The 14,621-nt window shown below is 45.4% G+C and overlaps 1 protein-coding gene across 2 annotated transcripts in view; it reads left to right on the top strand.

Annotated features, from left to right (window-relative positions):
- The window catches only part of CDH22 (cadherin 22), a 604,297-nt gene that overhangs the window by 511,986 nt on the left and 77,690 nt on the right, over positions 1 to 14,621 (top strand). For both annotated transcript variants that reach the window (XM_077459248.1, XM_077459250.1), the window contains exons 4-5: positions 11,738 to 12,032; positions 12,111 to 12,230. In XM_077459248.1, coding sequence (XP_077315374.1) covers positions 11,738 to 12,032; positions 12,111 to 12,230 — 415 coding nt within the window. The remainder of the gene's footprint in view (positions 1 to 11,737; positions 12,033 to 12,110; positions 12,231 to 14,621) is intronic.

Genomic DNA, 14,621 nt, shown 5'->3' with positions numbered 1-14,621 from the left:
AATCATTGCTAGGTTTCCTGCCCATTTTCCACATCTTTTGTGGGGTGTAATATGCTCTATAGATAAGGAGCAAGTGGGACACTCGCTGTGATGGAGATATGGATACCAAGCTCCCCTGTTCTAGGATTTTGTCTCATTGTTCCATAGATATCGGTCCTACATCCCTTACCCATCCCCTCCTGCTCTTTTCAGGTCCCTCTCCCTTCAGGATTTTATCCCTAAGTTTAATATATAACCTAGAGATCTGACCTTTTACTTGCTTCCGCTCAATAAGTCCCTGGAGCAAGGGGGATTCAGACCTCTCAATAACTAATGACCCAAACTGGGCTTGAATTCCATGCCTTAACTGTAGGTATTTAAAAAATGTCTTGTTGGAAATACCAAATTCTTGCCTAAGATCTTCAAAGGATTTCATTAGGTTCCCTTCATATAATTGCACTAGCCTACTAATCCCCTGCCTCTCCCATTCCACGGATCTGTCTATGCTATTTAATTCAGCCATATTTCTATTGTGCCATAATGGAGTATAGTTGGTCACTCCCACATATCCCATAAATTGCTTTGCTATCTGCCACACCTTCCTCATTAATGCACTAGTAGCGCACCTATGGGCAAATGAATTGGCCTCCAAAACTTCAGCCAATACTTTATGGGGCGCATTCTCAATCATCAATTTGTGGTTTGGGCACCCTCCAACTTGGAGCCCATCCCCATGCTAAATGCTGGAGTTGGGCTGACAGAAAGTATGATCTCGGATGTGGTATCGCCACTCCTCCCCCCGCGACGGGTAGCTGCATTGTCTGTAGTCTAATCCGAGCTTGCCCCTTCTTCCAAATTAGGTCCCGAAATAACGATTCCAACTTCTTAAACCATTTCTGGTTAATCCAAATTGGAGAGTTATGTAGAATATATAACAACTGTGGCTGCCAGATCATTTAAATTAAATTGCAGCGCCCCGCCACGGAGAGAGGGAGGCAACACCAAGTGTTAACTTTCTGTTTCATTTTCATCAATAGTGGTGCCAAATTATCATTAACATACTGATTTACTTCTCCAGAGATCCAAATCCCCAAGTACTTCAGCTTAGATACCACCTCTAGGCAAGTAATTATAGGCGGTAATAGATCCCCGGATCTAATCAGCGGAAGGAGGGTGATCAGCGATTTTTAGCGGGACTGCGACATTATGGCAGACAGTCTTGACACTTTTGTCACTTTTTGTGGGACTAGTAACATTTATACAACGATCAGTGCTATAAAATGCACTGATTACTGTATAAATGTCACTGGCAGGGAAGTTGTTAACACTAGGGAAGCGATCAAGGGGTTAAACGTGTTCCCTAGGGTGGTGTTTCTAACTGTGGAGGAAGTGGACTGACTGGGAGTAGAGAGAGATTGCTGTTCCCCAGAATCCCCCTCATTACATCAGGGTCCACAGAGAGCCCCCCCTTACATTAGAGTCCCCAGAGATCCCCCCTTACATCAATGTCCCCAGAGAGCCCCCCCTTACACCAGTGTCCCCAGAGAGCCTCCCCTTTACATCAGTGTCCCCAGAGAGCCCCCCTTACATTAGTGTCCCCCGAGAGACCCCCCTTACATTGGTGTCCCCAGAGAGGCCCCTCTTACATCAGTGTCCTCAGAGAGCCCCTCCTTACATTAGTGTCCCCAGAGAGCCTTCCCCCTACATTGGTGTCCTCAGAGAGGCCCACCTTACATCAGTGTCCCCAGAGGGCCCCCCTCTGGCATCAGGGTCCCCAGACAGCCGCCCCCACCCTCTTCAAGAGGTTCCCCTGTACCTGGTTGGTCTCCGCTGTCTGTGCACCTCCAACCCCCATCACATCTCTGTACCCCCCACCTGGCGGGGGTGAGAGGTGGTGATCGGCAGCTCTATGGTTTCCACGTGCAGCGGGATCTCCCTGGGGCTTGTAGTTCTCTTCTCCAGTGTATACAGCGAAGAGGGAGGGGCCTCTGACCCGTGCATGTATCAATGTACAAGCAGAGCAACTCACTTTCACAGTGAAGCGTGAAACTGATACCTGCCCGGATCAGAGGCCCCTCCCCTCTCCACTGTATACACTGGCACTCGGGAAGAGAACTACAAGGCCCAGGGAGATCCCGCCGCCCACTGGCAACAAAGTCGCCTCCCACCTCCCCCCACTGCATTCTAAACAGACAGCCAGAGGTGCAGGGGGAGATTCCAGGTCTTGGGAATATCTTGCGACATCACTTCCTCACTGCCTGACAAATGCCACTGAAAAGAAATCCATGGGTGAAATGTTTTTAAGAGGAGTGGCTGCCTTTTTTCAGGCTGTATTTACACATAATGTAGAGCTGTCGGAAAGATTTGCCAGTCCTGCAGCATTGCCTGTGGTGGGGGCAGTGTGGTGCGTGATTCAGTGCAGCACATGGCCCCCCTTTTTTTTTTTTTGCACAAACTTTACTTGAAGTGTAAAAAACATATACTTCATTAACAGCAATGTACAACCATGAGATGTGCTGCATTGCTGTACATTGCCAAGCGATTCAGCGCGGTGTGCTGCGATAAAATGCAGCATGTCTGCATGTTATTGCAGCATGCTGCATTGCAGTGTGAATGGGACACATAGGAAACAATCGGTAACAGTTCCCTACTGACACTGCCCGCTGCTCTACTGACTGACACTATCCACTTTTAAAACCCCTTTCACACTGGGGCCACGGCTAAAGTGTTATATCGCTGCTCGTTTTAGCAGCGCTTTGCCGCTGTTTAAACAGTGCCTTTCAGCTGCTAGCAGGGTGCTTTTAACCCCAAAGAAGGGGTTAAAAACTCCCGTGTCGGAAGCGCTGCCCATTCATTCCAGTGGGCAGGGCGTTTTGGGAGCGCTAAATACAGTACTACTAACCGGCCCCAAAGATGCTGCTTGCAGGACTTTTGGAACCTCTCACAAGTGCACCACCCCAGTGTGAAAAGTCACACTTGAATGAATGGGAGGCGTTTTTTGGGCGCTTGGCAGAGGCTATTTCCAGCGCTAAAGCACCTGAAAACCAGTGTGGGGATTAAGGTAATGTAAGGTAATGTAAGTTTTTATATTTACAGTGATATTTGTTTTATTACCGTATTGGCGTATAACACGCACCCCAAGTTTAGGAGGGAATTTTAAGGAAAAAACTTTTAGGAGGGAAGTTTAAGGGGAAAAACAATGTACATTTAAATGCCCATCAATGCAGCCTTATCAGTGTCATCTGCAGCCTTGTCCACCATTGCAGCCTTGTCATGCAACCTTATGCAGCCTTGTCCACCATTGCAGCCTTGTCATGCAGCCTTGTCCACCATTGCAGCCTTGTCATGCAGCCTTATGCAGCCTTGTCCACCATTGCAGCCTTGTCATGCAGCCTTGTCCACCATTGCAGCCTTGTCATGCGGCCTTATGCAGCCTTATACAGCCTTGTCCACCACTGCAGCCTTGTCCACCATTGCAGCCTTGTCCGTTTTATTTGCCTCTCTTATTTTTTTAAAAATACTGCCGCCGAGATACGGAGCCGGATGTGTATCTCGGCGGTGCACGGTAGTTCTCGGAGGCCTCTGGCCACCTTCGGCTCTTCTCGGCAACTTTCGGCCGAAGGTGGCCCGGAAGCCGTGAGAAGAGCCGAAGGCGACCGAAAGCTGCAGGAAACGGCAGAAGGCGGCCGAAAGCCGCGATAATGGCCGAAGGCGGCCGAAAGCTGCCTTGAAGAGCCGAAGGCGGCTGATAGTGGGGGAATCAGCGTGGGGGATCGGCGTATAACACGCACCCACGATTTTCCCCTGCTTTTATACGCCGATAAATACGGTATATCTTTCTAAGTTTTCCTTACTCTTTAGTTAGGCCTTGCTAGATAGTTTCTTTAAAAAAAAAATAAGGGAGCCTAACTCCAGTGATCATAAATAATTTCATATTGTTCAGGCAGATCTCCACCTCTCAAAGGTTACCTATCCCTGCTTTAAAGCCTAAAGTCAGGGGCGTAACTATAGGGGGTACAGCAGTTGCAACCGCAACTGGGCCCTGTGATGCAGGGGGCCCATGCAGCCCCCTCTACTTATGGCCGGCAGCAGCATAGGCAGCTAGGGGTACCAGTGCACCATGCACATGGATGGCTGGAGCTGGAGGGTGACTAGCAGAGCTCCATGCTTGACTATCGTACTGGCTGCTCTTTAGTTGTGCATTCCCCGCATGACCTGTGTCCTCGGCCGGCTCCTCAGAGTACCCCTCTCCTGCTCCATGCATTGCCGCTCAGTCCAATGTCTGTTCTCCCCAGAGTCCCGCCCCCCCTGAGTCTGGCCCACACTGCACTGCATACTTCTCCCGGGTAAACAAACTTTAAGCACACAGATGCAGTGCAGCCCTATGAGAGCTCCCGGAGGACACTGCAGGCTTGTCTGCCAGCCCCCCTCCTCCCCTGTCATACACAGATGATGAAAGGTCTTTCTGGGAGATATGCTGCTCGCCCATCCAGCACACTGGATGGAGCCCAGGTCAACATGGATGAGTGCACGGCCTACAGCTTGGTCATGGTGAGTGAGAGGACCCCATCCCCCACACACCATTACATACCCCCTCCATCTCCCGCTGGGGACAGGGAGCCCTTCTCACGTGGGGACAGGGACCCCCACCTCCCCTGGGGACAGGGACCCCTTCTCACCTGGGGGCAGTAACTTCATCTGCCCTGGAGAAAAGGACCTCATCTCTTCTGGGGACAGGAAACCCCATCCTGCCTAGGGACAGTCCCCCAATGGGGCACCTAAAAATTAAAAAAAAAAATAATAAAAAAAACTACTGATACCAGTGGTGGAACTACAGGGCTCACAAAGGTCATACCTGTGACCAAGCCCTGGAGTTCCACCACCAGACTTGGAGGGAAGGGCCCTGGCTGGGGTTCAGGGGGGCCCTTCATGGTTTCTTGCATCGGGGCCCTGAAGGTTCTAATTACGCCACTGCCTAAAGTTATGTCTGAAAAAAAATGCAAGACAATATTGCTAATAGAAAGCCGTATACTATGTGTAATCATTTGTTATCTTAAGTTATCTTAAGTACCATATTTATTGACGCATAACATGCACCACATAAACCACTTTGAAGCAAAATAATGGTCAGTGAGCATCAATGCAGCCTGATCTGTGCCCATCTGCAGCTTCAGTGCAGCCTGATCTGTCCCCATCTGCAGCCTGATCTGTGCCCATCTGCAGTCTAATCAGTGCCCATCTGCAGCCTTGCTCCTCACTGCAGCCTGATCAGTGCCCATCTGCAGCCTTCCCCTCACTGCAGCTTGATCAGTGCATATCTGTAGCCTTGCTCCTCACTGCAGCCTGATCAGTGCCCATCTGCAGCATTGCTCCTCACTGCAGCCTGATCAGTGCCCATCTGCAGCATTGCTCCTCACTGCAGCCTGATTATTGTCCATCTGCAGCCTTGCCAAAATATAGGCTGCCACAGAGGGGAAAGAGGGGATGAGCGCTGCCACAATAGAGCCAGATCTCCTCTGTACTCGTCTCAGCGTCCCCTCCCTTGGCCTGGATCCTATGATGGACATAACGCTGGTCCAAAGCCGGATGTCAATGCAGCTGCTAGGAGCCCTCCAGGGGGCAGGACTGAGCGTGACTGCGAGCCAAGCCAAGTACACGCTGGCCCCCTCCTTCCCCTCATGGCAGCCTATATCGATTATGTTATATGCCGATAAATACAGTAATTATATTTTTTTTGCTAAATTATTAGGCCCATAGCTAAAACATAAAATTGCTCTAGTCCATATACATGTGCAAAATCTAAAGCTGTCTTTAAAATTTTTGTTCTTGGATTCAAATACATTTTTGTGCCGCTGAGACTGTGGGTTGGGGGATTTGAAAAGCCCTATAAGAATAGCTTACCCTTTCATACTCTAAAGGAAACCTGTCAAATGTAAAATACTAAGTCTGCAATTACTGAGAATCCTGGCTGGTTGTTTAGCTTCAAAACTTTGAGCCACTTCCCTCATTCATGTATGCAGAAAGGAACTTTACTGATCTGCATACTTTTCTAGTTTAGTGATTCAAGAAGCATATAAGTTAGTAATCACAAAAGCCAGGCAACTAGCATTTTCAGAAAGGTTAACTAATGCAGCCCCTATATTTCTCTCATGACAGGTTTCTTTTAATTCCCACTTTTGACTCTGGCACCTTGTTGTAATTACAGTAAAATCAATATTAATCAGCCACCTCATGTAAATGTTAAAACAGTGTAAATAATGGCTCCAATTATCTGGCAAGTATTCAATTTAAGTGAAACTTTAGGCAAACAGCTAAAAGCAGAGTTAAAATGCATAAATGTGAATTGTTTTAAAGGCCAGAGGATTTGTAATTCCATCAAGCCAGTTTTGTGATTCAGGCAGCTCTTCCAAGCAGTACGGATTTGTTGTGAACCCCCTGGCCCCCATAATGTTTAAGGAGCAGCAGCATACACATGAGATCATCCCTCTGCTCTTCTCTTACAGTGTTCACAGTGTTAAACTAAGGTGCAAGACAGTGGTGTATCATTTTCTAAATTAGGCCTAAATTCATTTATTTTTCATTTCTAGCACTCCTGAGGTTTACAAATTTCTTACCTCATAGCACAGCCAGATTAGTGTCCTCGCTTTTCTTGACTGAAATTAGAGCTTGGTCACCTCCGTGACCCAGCCTGTGACTGGACAATGAAGCAGCAGGCTGATGGGCTATTCACTCTGTTCTCTCCTCATATCAGCACTAACCTATAGCCACGCCCCAGACAAAAAAGGCAGAAAACCCACATGCATGCTGTAGATATTTAAATAGGCCGAGTAAGCGGTGACGTACAACACGTACGACGGGACTAGAAAAAGGAAGTTCAATACCCAGTAGCCAATAGCTTCCATCTCATAGTTGAATCTGGGCATGCGTGAGTTTTTGTGTGTGGGAATTGCATACACATGATCAGAATTTCCGATAGAAAGTTTTTCCGTCTGGAAAATTGAGAACATGCCCTCAAATGTTTGCTGGCGGGAATTCGGCCAGCTAAATTCAGATGGAGCATACACACGGTCGCATTTTCCGATGAAAAGCTCTCATTGGTCTTTTGCTGGCCGAAATTCAGATCGTGTGTACGCGGTATTAGGGTAGTTCCATCTCTGCAACATTGTATGGATTCTGTATAGCAGTGTTTCTCAACTGGCTTCCCCGAGACGCCACAAGCATGGGACCCAGTTTGCCCTGGTTCAACGTCATGAGATGCCATGGTGCGGGAGGGCACAAGGCATCACTCATTGCTATGGTAATTGTAGACTAGCTGGCTCATCAACACCATGACAACACATGACTCTGATCCAGGGCGGCCTGCAAGCAGGGCGCTCCCAGCATTTAGGAGAAGGCTGAAGTCATCCTCCCACAGAACTCCTCCACCTCCCACCCTCTGCTGGAGCCAAAGGTAGGCCTCTGATGTGAAGAGGCAACTATATGATTGGGAGCACAGTAATGGGGGGATTGCTTGCCTGGGGGCTCTGTGATTGGGGTGTCTTGGATGTGATGGGGGGACTCTGTGGTGATGTGATGAAGAGACAATCTCATATATAGGGGGCCTCTGATGTGTTTATGGGCACCCATTTAAAGGGAGGACTCTGATGTGATAGGGGGTCTCTTTTGTGAAGGGTAGATTCTGATGCGATAGGGGATCTCTGATGTGAAGGGGGGGTTCTGATATGATTGGGGGGGTCTCTGATATGGGATCACCTCTGATGCTAAAGGGGCTTCTGATGTGAAGTTATTTTCATCAAGGTGGTCGTGTGAATCCTCCCAGGTTCAGGTTTCCCATTAATAGGTAACATTTCATTTTTTTTATTACTTTTAAAGGTTGCCGTGTTTGAAAAAAGGTTAAAAAATGCTGCTGTATAGCGGTTAATTCTTTGCAGTAGCTGATTCATTAAATTGTTGCGGTGAGCACAGGAGTCTTCATTAACTTGTGCACAGTTCAGAGGTCTTCCCCCTATCATTTGTTTCTTCTGGGCAAATGATTTTAGCCTACAGTATTTCAGCCCTGGCCAAAAGTTTTGAGAATGACACAGATATTAACTTTCACAGAATCTGCTGCTTCAGTGTTTTTAGATCTTTTTGTCAGATGTTACTATGGTATACTGAAGTGTGATTACAAGCAATTCATATGTGTCAAAGGTTTTTATTAAGAATTACATAAAGTTCATGCAAAGAGTCAAAATTTGCAGTGTTAACCATTCTTTTTCACGACCTCTGAAATTTGCCCTGGCATGCTGTTAATCAACTTCTGAGCCACATCCTGACTGATGGCAGCTCATTCTTGCATAGCCAGTGCTTGAAGTTTGGCAGAATTTGGGGGGGGAGGATTGACCACAACTTCTCAATCGTTTTAAGGTCTGGGAAGTTTCCTGCCAATGGACCCAAAATTGCGATGTTTTGTTCCCTAAGCCACGTAGTTATCACTTTTGCCTGGAAAAGGCATTGTTCGTCATCAAACTGTTCTTTGATGGTTGGGATAAGTTGATCTTGGAGGATGTTTTGGTACCATTCTTTATTCATTGCTGTGTACTTAGGAAAAATTGTGAATGAGCCCACTCCCTGGGCTGAGAAGCAACCCCAGACATGGATGGACTCAGGATGTTTTACTGTTGGCATGACACAGGACTGATGGTAGCGCTCACCTTTTCTTCTCCGGACAAGGTTTTTTTCTGGATGCCCCAATTGGAAAGGGGATTCGTCAGAGAACATTACTTTACCTCAGGCCTCAGCAGTACAATTCTGTACCTTTTTCAGAATATCAGTCTGTCCTTGATGATTTTCCTGGAGAGAAGTGGTTTCTTTGCTGCCCTCCAAAAGTATTTGCCTCACTGTGCATGCAGATGCACTCACACCTGCCTGCTGTCATTCCTGAGCAAGCTCTGCACTGGTAGTGCCCGATCCCACAGGTGAATCAACTGTAGGAGGTGGTCCTGGCACCTGCTGGACTTTCTGAGCCCTGAAGCCTTCACAACAATTGAACCTCTCTCTTTGAAGTTATTGATGATCCGATAAATGGTTGATTTAGGTGCAATCTTAGTAGCAGCAATATCCTTGCCTGTGAATCCCTTTTCGTGCAAAGCAATAATGACTACACGTGTTTCCTTGTAAGTAACCATGGTTAACAGAGGAAGAACAATGATTTCAAGCACCACCCTCCTTTTAAATCTTCTACTGTTATTCGAACTCAATCAGCATTACAGAGTGATTTCCAGCCTTCTCCTCGTAAACACTGATGTGTGTCTCGCGTTGACGAGAGAATCACTGACATGATGTCAGCTGGTTCTTTTTTTAGGGCTAAAATGCAGCGGAAATGATTTTTTTCTTTTTTTTTTTGGGATTAAGTTAATTTCATGGCAAAGAGGGACTTTGCAATTAATTTCAGTCCATCTGATCACTCTTCATAACATTCTGGAGTACATGCAAATTGCCATGTCAGAAACTGAGGCAGCAGACAGACTCTGTGAAAATTAATATTTGTGTCACTCTCAAAACTTTTGGCCAGGGCTGTAGGCTATTTTGTTTATTGGTCAAATGTTCTTTAACTCTTATGTTCAGGTATTCTTAATGGTTTTTCCTCATATGATTGAATGTTACATTTGCCCTATGAAAAGTAACCATTAGAAACTGGTATTTCACCTATATTACAAACATTTTGGGTGTTATTTAAATAGGCTATCCCCTATTCAGTCCATTATGAATGTTGCTTCAGACTCATCCACCTTACTAACCGCTCAGCGCTACCCCTCTCTGCCAATCCCTCCATTGGCTTCCACTCACCCAACAAATTAAATTCAAAATAAAGCCATCCACAACTCGGCCTCCAGCTACATCACTAACCTAGTATCAATATATCAACCAGATCAATTTCTTCATTTATCCCAAGACCTCCTGCTCTCTAATTTCCTTGTTGTCTCCTTCCATGCTCCCCTCCAGGACTTCTCCTGAGCGTCTCTCATCCCATTTAAAATTCCTTACCACAGTCTGTTCAACTATCTCGAATTCTATCCACTTTTAAGCGATCCCTGAAAACTTTTCTCTTGCCTCCACCTAACAACTGTACTTTTATTTTCTATATCAACTCATCCCCCACAGTTATACCTTTTGTATCACTTGACCCTCCCTTTAGATTGTAAGCTCTAACGGCCCTCTGATTCCTCCTGTATTGAATTTTATTGTAACTGTAACTGTACTGTTTGCCCTAGTGTAAAGCACTGCTCAAACTGTTGGCGCTATACGCATCCTGTATAATAATAATACTAATTTGTGACTTTTGCACAAATCCTGAAACATTTGTAAAGCAGATATATTATAAATAGTCCCATGAGTGTCCAACTGTATATGTTAGACTACAAGGCAGTGGTGAACTGCATTCAAATAACATTTCTTTGCACGGCAGAACACAGAAAGCTTGGAGGCAGCCATGCCATCCCATATATATATATATATATATATATATATATATATATATATATATATATATATATATATATATATATATATATATATGCTCTTCTTCCAGTGCTTTACTCAAAGAAACATTAAAGCAGAAATTGTTAAGGGTAGGGGGGGGTGCAGTCCCTGCCGGGTGTCATCACTCTGTAGGTGTTGCGGGCTCCTGGACTTTTTTTTCTGTTTGCTTTTTTGCAGGGTGCTGCACTGCCTGCAAGGTATTACCACTACAGTGCTGCTTTTCCCCATCTGTCAGCTACAATTCAGAGCAGAGAGAGGCTTCTACTTGGCTCCAATCACATGACAAGCCCCCCTCACTTCAAAATCCCACTCTGAAATTGTGACCTAACTTTGACGTTTTGATGTTACCACCATGCTTTGCATTCACTGATAAAATGCAAAGTGTTCTCCAATTAGTGCCCGTGCCCAGTGAACGACCTCCTATATTCACCAAGCAGCAAGTCAGCACCGCAGTGACCCAGAAGCTAGTAGTGATCACTGCAGTAGCGGTGTCTACTACAGTGACTGTAATCGGTGGCCTCCACTGGTTATGGCATGTACATACTTACATTGATCCAAGCTGTAACTATGCAAATACAGCTATACCTAGAGTCCAGCTTTAAATTTAATTACAGTAAAAGTAATTTTCTTTTATAAACTAGAGAAAATTTAAAAAACCTGTCCTATTTTTCTGCTGTTTGTCTCATTTGAGAGATTTCTCTTCACTTCCTGTCCTATAGATACAAGAGGGAGTAAGAGGAGATCTCCTAAATGAGGTAAAACCCCTTGTATATAGCGGTCACTGGACCAAGTGATATCTTTAAAACATTTTACCCTACCTCCTGTTCAGTTGACTCCAGAGAAATGTTGGATTTACCATAACTAAGGCTGCATTCACACCTGAGCGTATCGGTTTTTTACCGCGATTTGCCGCAAATTTGTGCAGGGCAAAAGGTCACCAATGTTAAAAGAAGAAAAACGCCCAAATCAGCCCGATTCGACTTGGAGTGGAGATGTGAACCATATCCATTGAGAATAATGATTTTTTCCCCTCCAGTGTTTTGTAGCTTCAGGCGTCAAGCTACAAAACGCTCAGGTGTGAATGGGGTCTTAGTGGTGACTATCAGAGACAAGGTGAATAAAAACGCTTTAACCCTTTACTACCCTGTTCAAAAGTAAAAGCATGGACATTACTATTTTTTTGTATACAAGCAGTGAAAGTAACCCCTCTCTCCCTCTCCCTCTCTCCATCCTTCAGATTCATTCGGATTCAGATGAAGGTGATGGCTCCATCAAATACACAATTTCCGGAGAGGGCGCTGGATCCATCTTTATCATCGATGAACTCACTGGAGACATCCATGCCACTGAGCGTTTGGATCGGGAGCACAAGACATTTTATACATTGCGTGCCCAGGCCAGAGACAGAGACTCAGACAGATTACTTGAACCGGAGTCTGAATTCATCATTAAGGTTCAGGATATTAATGACAGCGAGCCTCGATTCTTGCAGGCACCTTACATTGGAAGTGTCCCAGAGCTGTCCCCTGTGGGTAAGTCTTCTTGCCAAAGTAAGATGGTCAAGACAAGGTGGGTAGATGTTTTAGAACTTGTGTCTTTGCTTTGTACAGGTACATCTGTGATGGCTGTATCGGCTTGGGATGCGGATGACCCAGCTTATGGTAGCAGTGCAAGAGTGGTATACAGTGTCCTAGAAGGAGAGAAGCACTTCACTGTGGACAGCAAGTCGGGTAAGTCCTTTTTGATGGCGCCTGTCTAACAACAAGTACCAGAAGCTCTTCATTATGATCATTAGATGATGCCAATTGTCATCCAAAATAAATACTTATTTACTATGATTGTCAGCTAAATCTAGTAGCCGTAATGCAATATTATCCTGATTCACCCTATTCTATATAAATAATACCATTGGAGAGAAAATAACTTAATAACAGTTGTCCCCATTTGCATAGTACAAATGTACATGTAATTTCACAGAATGAAGAGATCTGCATATTTTTTTAAATACATCTCTTAGTGTATGGAGGTACAAGTATCTGTAGCATTCTTAACATTAAAAAATGCATGATGTATAGCTTGATAAAACTGTTATTTGTGTGATTTTATAATCTTCTGCCACAAGGCAATGACAGTCATATCTTTAAGACGATGCTGAAAAACTAGTTTGTCATTGTAAAGGCCTTGACTTCTTTTCAGATGCCATATTGACAGGGTCACTTTAACACTGATTCAAGTAGACCCAAAATTGGCAACACGCAGAGCACATTTTAGCAGTTTCAGTCGCTTTCAACCAGCTTTTGATCTTATAAAACAACCAAATAGATTAATGCACCCCACCACCACTAGTGTCTTGAAAAAGGGAAAATATAGTCTCACAAATGTGAGTACACCCCTCACATTATTGTAAATATTTTTTTCATATCTTTTCATGTGACAACACTGAAGAAATGACACTTTGCTACAATGTAAAGTAGTGAGTGTACAGCTTATATAACAGTGTAAATTTGCTGTCCCCTCAAAATAACTCAACACGCAGCCATTAATGTATAAAAGTGCGTACACCCCTAAGTAAAAATGTCCAGATTGGGCCCAATTAGCCATTTTACCTCCCCAGTGTCATGTGACTTGTTAGTGTTACAAGCTTTCAGGTGTAAATAAGGAGCAGGTGTGTTAAATTTGGTTTTATTGCTCTCACTCTCTCATACTGGTAACTGGAAGTTCAACATGGCACCAAATGGCAAAGAACTCTCTGAGGATCTAAACAAAAGAATGGTTGCTCTACATAAAGATAGCCTAGGCCAGTGATGGCAAACCTTGGCACCCCAGATGTTTTGGAACTACATTTCCCATGATGCTCGTGCATTTTGTAGTGAAGTTGAGTATCATGGAAAATGTAGTTCCAAAACATCTGGAGTGCCAAGGTTCGCCATCACTGGCCTAGGCTATAAGAAGATTGCCTAGACCCTGAAACTGAGCTGCAGCATGGTGGCCAAGACCATACAGCAGTTAAACAGGACAGGTTCAACTCAGAACAGGCCTCGCCATGGTTGACCAAAGAAGTTGAGTGCACGTGCTCAGCGTCATATCCAGAGGTTTTCTTTGGCAAATAGACGTATGTGTGCTGCCAGCATTGCTGCAGAGGTGGAAGGGGGATCAGCCTGTCTGTGCTCAGACCATACGCCACACACTGCATCAAATTGGTCTGCATGGCTGTCATCCCAGAAGGAAGCCTCTTCTAAAGATGATGCACAAGAAAGCCCACAAACAGTTTGCTGAAGACAAGCAGACTAAGGACACGGATTACTGGAACCATGTCCTGTGGTCTAATGAGACCAAGATAAACTTATTTGGTTCAGGTGGTGTCAAGCGTGTGTAGCGGCAACCAGGTCAGGAGTACAAAGACAAGTGTGTCTTGTCTACAGTCAAGCATCATAGGAGTGTCATGGTCTGGGGGTGCATGAGTGCTGCTGGCACTGGGGAGTTACAGTTCATTGAGGGAACCCATGAATGCCAACATGTACTGTGATATACTGAAGCAGAGCATGATTCCCTCCCTTCTGAGATTTGGCCGCAGAGCAGTATCCCAACATGATAATGACCCCAAACACACCTCCAAGATGACCACTGCCTTGCTAAAGTAGCTGAGGGTAAAGGGGATGGACTGGCCAAGCATGTCTCCAGACCTAAACCCTATTGAGCATCTGTGGGGCATCCTCAAACGGAAGGTGGAGGAGCACAAGGTCTGTAACATCCACCAGCTCTGTGATGTCCTCATGGAGGAGTGGAAGCCCTTGTACACAGGCTCGGAGAATCTGTCGGAATGAGTCTTATCGGACCGTGTCGTCAGATAATCCGACTGTGTGTGGTATGCATCAGACTGATTCCGTCCGAATCTCCATCCGACCCAATTTTCCAACATGTTGGAAATATTTCCCGACCAACTGGACCTAATCCGATCATGTGTAGAGCATTTTGATCGGACCATGTGCCACGCATGCTCAGATCAAATTCCTACATCAAAGCTATTGGCTACTAGCCTGAATGTAGTCCCATCGTAACGAAATTACGTCATCACGTTCTGAAAGATCGGATTTTTCGCCAACTTGTCCCAACCGTGTGTA

The sequence above is a fragment of the Lithobates pipiens genome, unplaced genomic scaffold (genome assembly GCF_037356315.1).
Source record: "Lithobates pipiens isolate NorthernLeopardFrog02 unplaced genomic scaffold, aLitPip1_a1.2 Scaffold_28, whole genome shotgun sequence".
Taxonomy (NCBI): Eukaryota; Metazoa; Chordata; class Amphibia; order Anura; family Ranidae; genus Lithobates; species Lithobates pipiens.
This window is presented reverse-complemented; position numbering and strand designations above follow the sequence as displayed.